Source organism: Leucopleurus acutus (assembly GCF_964270905.1).
Source record: "Leucopleurus acutus genome assembly, chromosome: X".
Lineage (NCBI taxonomy): Eukaryota > Metazoa > Chordata > Mammalia > Artiodactyla > Delphinidae > Leucopleurus > Leucopleurus acutus.
This window is the reverse complement of record NC_139148.1, coordinates 92,117,395-92,126,593: the sequence shown is the minus strand read 5'-3', so window position 1 is coordinate 92,126,593 and position 9,199 is coordinate 92,117,395. Positions and strand designations below refer to the sequence as shown.

General features: G+C 33.2%; 1 protein-coding gene across 3 annotated transcripts in view; it reads right to left on the bottom strand.

The window, feature by feature from the left end:
* Positions 1-927: 927 nt before the first annotated feature.
* Positions 928-9,199, bottom strand: part of NRK (Nik related kinase) — a gene marked incomplete at both ends in the record, with an annotated part of 170,582 nt that continues 162,310 nt past the window's right edge. For 2 of the 3 annotated variants that reach the window (XM_082865011.1, XM_082865012.1), the window contains 4 exons: positions 928-1,023; positions 2,732-2,871; positions 5,520-5,655; positions 8,451-8,600. In XM_082865011.1, coding sequence (XP_082721137.1) covers positions 928-1,023; positions 2,732-2,871; positions 5,520-5,655; positions 8,451-8,600 — 522 coding nt within the window. Of the gene's footprint in view, positions 1,024-2,731; positions 2,872-5,519; positions 5,680-8,450; positions 8,601-8,890; positions 9,034-9,199 lie in introns of all 3 variants that reach the window. The other variant, XM_082865010.1, reaches the window with a different exon arrangement.

The window sequence follows — 9,199 nt, the reverse complement described above, 5'->3', positions numbered from 1 at the left end:
ATATAGTTTAATCTGGAATCAGGAAAATATTTAATGCTTCTGATGGTCACACTGTTGGCCAGATAAGAATTTTGATAAATCAACCAATTTGTCTTTGGGGATAGAATTTGACGCCTACTTTAAAGTATTAAAAAATACAACTTATTCTACAGTACATGTGTATAGGAGTTCAGTCCTGTATTCAGGCTTGCAAGTGTATTATTCGGTGGTTTTTAAAAACAGCTATTGCACATCTTTGGAGTTTCTGAGGAAAATCAAGCATCCGAGGCTTTCTTCCTTTCTTCTTATCAGGAGAAAACCAGCTTAACATGGGGCGAAAGAACACAACTGTTCTCTGTCTGTGGGCTTAACTGTCATGGAGCAATGAGGAAATGGGTGGCCTTTTCCCCTTTATCACTGTAGTTTTCTCCAGGCATGCAGGTTGTTCAGCCTTAGTCTGGTTTATGTTTAGTCCTTATTATTTTCATTTCATAATCTAACCTTTGGTTCTTTATAGGACTTGGCAAATTTACATATGGTTTGTTGCTATTTTTATTTTTTTCCAAAAAAACCCCCCTCATTTAGGGCCAATTCTTTTGAAAGCTGTTTGGAATCTAACTTATTACAGGTTTCTTAACTCCATGTTGTAAAATCTGAATATAGATACTGTCCAAACTGTCCAAAGAGTAATGTTTGAATTCACAGTAACAAAAGTTACAAGGTTTGTGCAAAAGATATTGTACACCATTGGAGTACATAGAGCTTGCTATAGTTAATTTTATATATAAAGCTACATTTCTCATTAAAACTATTCTGTGCTACATTAAAAGTATCTGATTTAATTTTTCCCTACCAGTAAAACTGTATGCTCATTTAATCTCAGAAATTTAAAATGCAAATTGTATATTTATGATGTTTGTAATTGTTATAATAAATCATTGGAACCTTTTAAACACCATAATTGCTTTGGAGCTCTTCAAGTTTTCCAAGGGTCATGAAGTAAACCCGGCTATGGCGATTGCGCAGGATAGAGGTAAAGAACAGCTTTAAAAAGAGAGAAAGAGACACCATCAGTAAATATTTAATACATTGCAAACTGATATTTGATAGGTACAACTATAACTTCAATTTATCTTCACCAACGAATAAAATATTAAGCCATACTGTTTTTCAGAAAGGGATTTCCTCAGATTAAAGAATACAAATTTAAATTGGTATGGAGTCTAAATTACAATTAAAAAATAACCTTTTACCATATCCTATAATTGTACTTCATATAGTTTAAATAAAATTAGATTTTTGTAGGTGGAATTCATCTGCTAAACTTCTTGATTGGTTTGGTTAACGATTCTCCTTTGCTATTTGTTTAAAATCTATTTTTATTCAAGCTGGCTTTCCTTTTTTCTTTTAATATATGGAAAATATTACCTTATTTAGATGTTCACATTGTTGCTGGTGTTTAAGTGGCCACTGAAATTTTCTACTTGGTGCAAGTCTCTATTTCAGTGGAACAGACTGACATCAATAGACTGAGATTATGAGCTAAACCAATCGGCTTAGAGAGGAACATGTTGTGTAAATATGGTCTGTGCCATAAAGAAAATTAGGACAGTACAATAATATAAATAGCAAACAGAGGTATCCTTGTTAGGACTAAGGTTTTCAACGTCCACAATGGATATACTTAGGAGGGTGTGTGATGTAATGATGATGATGATGATAATAACACTAGCTACCCGTGATTTAACACTTTTATGTGCCAGTCAATCTGTGAGATGCTTACTATATACATATTATTGATAATTTTCAGAATTGTTCCCAAAGTAGTTATTAATATTCCCATTCCTGAGATGAAAAAGCTAAGGTTCAGAAGGACTAGTCAAACTTCTAGGTTTTTACACGTAATTAGGTGGCAAAGCTGGGACTGCATCCTAGATCTATCTGATCTCAATCACTGGTTCTTGCCATTATATTCCTTTATATTACAAAAAAGTACCTTTTCTTGATGCCCAGTGCTTTACCCTGTTTGTTCTGATATTAATTCAAATCCTTTGCAATTTCTTCCAAATGTGAATGTTTTCTGGTCTTATTAGAGTTATTTCTTCACGCTATTATTTCTCATAACATGTCGGGACTGTAATGATGTCATGCAATTCATTTTTCCATCTAAACTATATGAATTGGTTAAAATTGATCACATTACACAAATAATTGCCAAATCTTGATTTTATTTTTCTTTCCTGTGAAATGGACATAATAATGTCCACTTGTGAAGATTAACTGTGATAGCTTCTAAAGTATTTAGCACAAACTCTACCATATAATTAGGTGTTCAGCAAACATAAGTAACTTTTTCCTTCTTCTGTTATTGGATTACATTGAAAACTATAAAAGGCAGATTTACTCAAGCATTCTTTTTCAAAATATCATATTAATATGAACATGAAAAGAACTATGCACCAAAGACAATAATGGAATTTGTAAGAAATAAAATAAAGGCTAAGCTTTGCTTTGGACACAATTAGAAGTTTTACATTTTTGAAAATGATTTCTTTTGAAATCAAATTTCATGATTTACCAAATCAATGCTTCTAATGCAAATTGCAAAATTATTTTTATTAATTTATTATATTATTAAGAGTATGCCAATTTGGGAAATATATTTATAGCCAGAAAGAAAAGGATATAAATTTCCTTAGTTAATTTCATCACTTGCTTTATTTTTGCTTTAACTGGGGGATGTAAACTATACCTTGTCACCTCGGGTACACAGAAATCTCAGCTTCTTAATTGACCTGCGCTTCAGTTCACTTTCCAGAACCCTTGACTGCAAAGAGCGGACTTCAATGGCTTTTTGGCCCCATCCTGTGGCTCGCTGTGAACACTCATAAGCTACAATAAAAATTTAAAAATCAGAAAAACATAATATCTTTCTGTCAGTGATAGAAAATTATAAACGCAGTCAACATTTGATTATTAAGAGGGACATTATTACAGTTCAGGTAAATACATTCCTTTTTTCCTGCTTATAAGACTGTTGTTTGGCCATTATGCTGCTCAACAGTGTTGTTCAAACCTGCTATGTACTATCACCATTGTGACCAACTATTTAACATTGTGAATAACTAGATCTCAGTTAATGTTTGTATTCATATTCTCCAATACCACAGAAAAAGCTAAGGGTTAATCTAACCCTGTTTGTAGAAAGTCAAATCTAGCTACAGTGATTCTTTATTTTATAATCTAGTTGAGGTACAACATCCTGTAAGGGTTTCTACTTGTGCTTAAGTGACATATATGGAAACCTGACTAACTTTTCAAAATTAAAACTGCTAAAAAATGACTCGCTCAAATAATGACTTTAGCAACTCTAATATAATTCAATTAATTACCATGTTATACATAGAACTAAAGCTAATTTGATACTGCTAAGCGTTTCTCTTGCTCAGGAAATTTTTATTAAGATATAAACTATTGGACCCTGTTTTATATTACTCAGTGACAATAAAGACTATGACAATTGCTTTAAAGCAGAAAACCTAATTATGTAAATAGCTATATAGTCAGCTGACACTGTAAGGTATTTTCTGACATAGGGAGCAGTATTTTTTCCAACAACTGCATACAGCAAAATTTTCTAAACATAATGCACAGTGTACTTGCTGAGCCCAAATACACAGTTCACATGGCATTACATAATTTCTACCTTAATTCTAAAACACATTAATCAGCCACTTAACCTAGCTACTGAGCTAGCTTGTGTATGGGATGGAATCCAGTGATTTAGTTCAGAATGCTTAATGATACTTGCTGTGATTGCTAAGTCTCTATATATTTGTTTGAAAAGCCAAAGCAAAGATCTTATTCGTAAAAACATTCATTATATCTAAAGGAATGTAGATTGGGAAAATCTGGATCTAGGTTAGTTTTAAATAACAAAGCAGTTGTTTTTAGACAGAAAAAGAGAGTAATTGATTTTCTTAATATTAGTGTTATAATGCAATCTTTATATACGCTCAAAATACCCTTCTTACACAGACCAAAATATCATGTTTTTATAGTGCTATAATTTAGTTTACACATAGAGGGATGCTTTTCAATTTTAGTGACTTAAAATAGCTCTTTGTTTTAGGTCAGAAGTCGTCCTGCCTAAGGACAAGAACTGTACCAGATGACTTTTTAAGACCTCTTTGAGTCCTATCATTGTCTACATGTGGCATAAATATGGCATAAATATAGGGGTTCTGTTTCCCATTTGAACTGAATTTCCTTATTCCAATTTCTGATTAATATATTGATCACAACCACTGTAAAGGTTAGAACAAGATTCATTATTTCAGGGTTTTTTTGTCCCAGATCTGTCAATTATATTGTAAGCGTTTACGTCTTGTCACAAAATGGTTTTAAACCCTCTGTGAGTTCTTACCTTTTGAAGAAATTGGAGGTTTTCAGGATAATCCTTAACACTATGTATGCAAAAGGAAAGGATTCTGCAGATGCAGTGCAAAGTGCCATCATCCCATAATGGAAAAAATGTCCATTAAAAAGAAGTTCTTTCAAACTGGTCTTTAAAGCCACATGTGGATCACATTTAGCCATTTTATAGAGATTTCAGAAGCTTCTGGCTTCTTTATTGATAAACTATTTTCTCTCTGTCTCTCTTGTCCTCCTTCCCTCCCTCCCTCCCTTCCTTCTCTCTCTCTCTCTCTCTCCCTCTCTCCCCCCCTCCCTCCCTCCCTCACCCTCTCCTTGTCCTTCTCCCTCTCCCTCTCCTTCTCCCTTCTCCTTTATTTGCTTCATTAACCTTATCTTACTTCCAGGAACATTTATCTTCAAGCAAATCATTCTACTCTCTCTCTAATATTTTTACTGTTCATATGCATTATTCTGTTCCCTATCTAGAATCACCTCTGTAGTCATCAAGACTCAGAGAAATACGAGTTTCAAGTTATTCAGATTGCCCAGATCAGCAGTCCTGCGATGGTCAGGAAGAAAAAAAGATGTCCTGGTCTAATGAAGATGAAAATTTTGTAAATGAAGTTTGACGAAATCTTAGTGACAACCTATATGTCACATATTCAGTTTGTATTTGATTCTTCACAGAAATATTACATGCTGAACAGAACACTATTGACTGTATAAAATGGAAGTATTTTGCTCTTCTCTTATGACTATTTGGCAGTCTCCTAAGATAAAGGTAAACCCCAAAAATCAATGTGATGGAATGAAACACTTTCAACACCTGTGTAAAAGCTGCAAGCAAAGGTATTTAAAATAAAATTACAGATTATTGTGGAAAAGAATTACTTTCCTATTTTCATTACATGATTATTAAAAATGAACAACTAAGACAGCCATAATCAGTCTCTTTGTGATAGCCTTGTGAAGTAATTAAGCATAAGACAAACATACACATTACCTTACAAGGGAGTAAGTATGCCATATCCCAAATTAACACTATATGCCTTGAGAAAAAGTGATACTTCAGGAAATAGAAGCTTTTCTGGGATCATCTGAAAGGAGAAAAATTTTATACATACCTACTGAAGATGGTATGTCTTTCCACACTTCAAGGATCTTCTTGAAGAGTTGTTCATTTGCTTCCATGGAAAGGGCTTCGGCATTGAAAGTGAGCATCATGCCAATTCCCAAGGAATCAGGTAAAATGATGATATTCTGTGGTATAATGATTTCCAGGGGCTGGAATTATGTTTCATAAGGATTTACATGTCCAACATTTTATCACTACTACTTTCATTGAAGCAGCTTGGTTGAGCAATAAAGACCAAAAAGGGGTTCAAAATGCAGGGAGGAGAGAAATTTCTATTTCAGTACTAAACAACATGCTATCCAACACTTGAAAAGAGCCTTCCCTATGTCATAAATCTGTCACTGTTTAATATTCTCCTTTATATTTAGGAGAAAACTTTGTAAAAAGCAGAGATATACTTCCAACACAGAGAAATTCATTGAAATTTCACAAACTATTATGTATAATGATAGAAGAAACATTACTTGTTTGATTTCAGATTCATTTCAGCACACTAATTAATACTTTAGTAAGGAATGTGTGAACCAAGTAACAAATACAAAATCACTGCTTATCAACCAATTTATTCAAATCAGAAATAGAAAATTAACTTTAAAATAGCTTGAGTTTAAATATTTACAAGGGGCAGCTTTATAATATCCTTCACTGCTTGAAGTATATCCTCCCTTCACAAAAATATGGAATTTCTTATCTAATTTATATAATCTTAAAATATCTTCAATTCAGAGATGTATTAGGTGACAGAAGATGAAATACTAAGAAATATCTAAGAATTTCTAAATTTCATGATGCATAAAACAATGTGACAAAACTTGCCTAAACTACAGATATTGTCACATTAATCATATTTCCCTAAAAATCGAACAATTAATTCCTCTATCATTTTTCAAATTTAGCAAGTTAAAGGAAAAAATGTCAGAAACTATACTTGCCAAACCCAGCGTACTCAGGCCAAGTGCTTGAGGCCATGTCTCAGTCTCAGCAACAACAATTCTTAAAACTAAAATGGGGATCCAGAGGCGAAAAGCAATTTTAATGCGTTCCCTGGGCACTCTCATGAGCAGTTGAATCAGAAAAGAGATGAAGGAAGAGAGAAAAAGAAATTCAAGAAAAAAGATTGTCTCAAAAAATTTGTTTAGAATAGATCTGGGCTGTTGTAAATCCAGAAAGCCTCAGAGGTAATCTTCTTGCTTCTCAGATGATTCCTGAAGTAACCAGATATTCTGTAGCTTTACAGCTTTTGTAATCTAGCACTTTTGGAAAAGTATTATTTTTAGTACATTCTGTTTCAGAAGACACTCTCTCCTCCTTTATATTAGAGTCCTTTCTCTTTTAATGGGTCAAGACACTAGGGCATTTAGCTAAAAATTCTATTTTTTAATACACTTAAGGTATCCTAATTAGGCCAGAAAATGACTTTTTAAAAACCTCACCTTCTCTTATTCTTGTTTCCATAATAATTAACTGATCGTTTCAAAAGAAAATAATTCTTCTTGCTTAGTAGTCAAGTGGAACACAGAATTCAATCTTCCTAAATGACTTTCCAAATAAGTATAAACTTGGACCAACACTGTGGTGTTCAATAATGCACTACCTTCAAAATAAAGGCTATCTGACATGACATAAAAAATAAGATGCAGGAAGTGATGGAAGACACTCCAAGTGAAAAGTACTATAATATTTATAGTAAAATTAACCTACACTCATTTAAATGGCTTTGGCTGGGCTTGGTTCAGTATTTTCTGCCTTATGAACAGTGATTTCTATATAGTCATAGGTGACAACAGAATGATCAGCTAATTAGATTGTTAAATATGACCAAAACTTTAAAAAAATTCTCCACTAATGATCTGACAATTGCTCCATGTAATCTGTCAGAGATATATAGATAATTCTGAAAGCTGTGCAAAATATCACATTACTACAGTGGCTTAGCAGTACATAAAACTTTTCTCCTGGAATTTTGTATAATGCTAAACTGCTAAAACTTTAGTGATTGACAAAATGGGGAATTCAAAAAGGGTGAAGCAGAGATTTGTTGGTTCAGTCCTTCCTTTTTAATATAATTTTCAATAGGACAAATATCATTTCTACCATCAAATTTGAGATATAGGAGAATTATATTATGTATGGTACGTGTGTGTGAGGGGTATTGTGTTATGTTCAATCTCCTTAGACAAATGATGTGTATAGTATTTTTACAACTATCCATATTTTAGATGCTGTGCCATATTTTCATATTTATAATTATTTGAGTTAAGAGTTGATGTGCATTAGCTTTTAAAATGCTGAATCTTTGATCAGAAATTCTAAGTATAACTTATACTGTAAGATAATACTTTATGATAATTTGCTATATATCACAGTTAAAGTACTACAATCTGGATAAAGAAAGGACATACACATAATAATGTTGCAATACTGGTGTAATTTAAAAAAATCTATTAATGCATTATGAGGTGCAGAAGACTAAAGCAAGGGTTGCAAACTCATATGGCTACAAGGGCCAGTTATTATAAATACATAATGGTGGATGGATAGAGAATGTATAGCATATGTTCCATCTAAAAGTGGACAGGCACAAATTGGTTCCAGTTGATTATGGCCAGATAGTAATGTTGGCCTGATATTGTCAGATCATTGGTTTTTCAATAGAAATCCAGATTTTAAATGTAAATGATATTCACTTAAAAACAAACAAAAATCACTGTTGCAGACAAAATCTATCTGCAGAACAGACTTAGCTGTCTGGACTAAGAAACCATCAGTGATTTTTGTTTATCCATTACTACTTTCTGGCACTTTATACTTACCTTTTACATCTCAGTTCTAATATAGATATTGATACTCATATTTTTAAAACTTTAAGAGTTTTGACAGTTGGAAAATTGTGTTATACAGTAATTTCTAGGGATCTTACATTATTTGGCAGGGTCACATCAGACATAACCTCAGATTCTGCATCAATGATGTGATATCCATCTGCTGAACTGAAGAAAATCTTTAGTCTTTTTTCAGAACCAATAGCCAGGTCAACTGTCACTGGCTTATGACCAAGTGTTGGAAACACCTGTAGATATAAAACCAAATATGGCCAAAAGGCCAAAAATGACACTCTGTCTAAGGAGAAAATTCCCCTGCCCTTTTGTTTAACAGGTTTATAAAACCCAGAATTATTTTTAAAGTTACATAATATATTTAGAGACCTATGTATTATAACTTTTCTTAGGTCTGTTATTACAATAAGAACGATTATATTCAGGTTCTAAATATTGAGTTTTCCTTCGAAGGCCAAATCTCCAAAAATCATAAGAGCCTTGTATGGCCCTGTACTCTGTTTGCTGTCTTTAAATTCCTTGCCTTGAGCTTCAGCAAATGAAGGAGCTCATCTGGTCTCTTAAACCGGTTTGCTGGATCAGCTGCCTGTATTTTTGCCAGTATTCGTATATAGGCTTCATAGGACATGTAGTCTCCTTCGGAGTCTGCTGATTGATCAATGCACACTTGGTAGGGAATGAGAAAGGCCAGACATGTTAACCTACCATAGACTGGATGTACTCTAGGCTCTTATGGCTCTTAGTCCAAGGAAACAAAAAGCCAAACAGGATTCATTGCCAAGTTCAGGTCACAGTAGAGGACTGGGCATCACAGGTTTCACCACACTGTAGT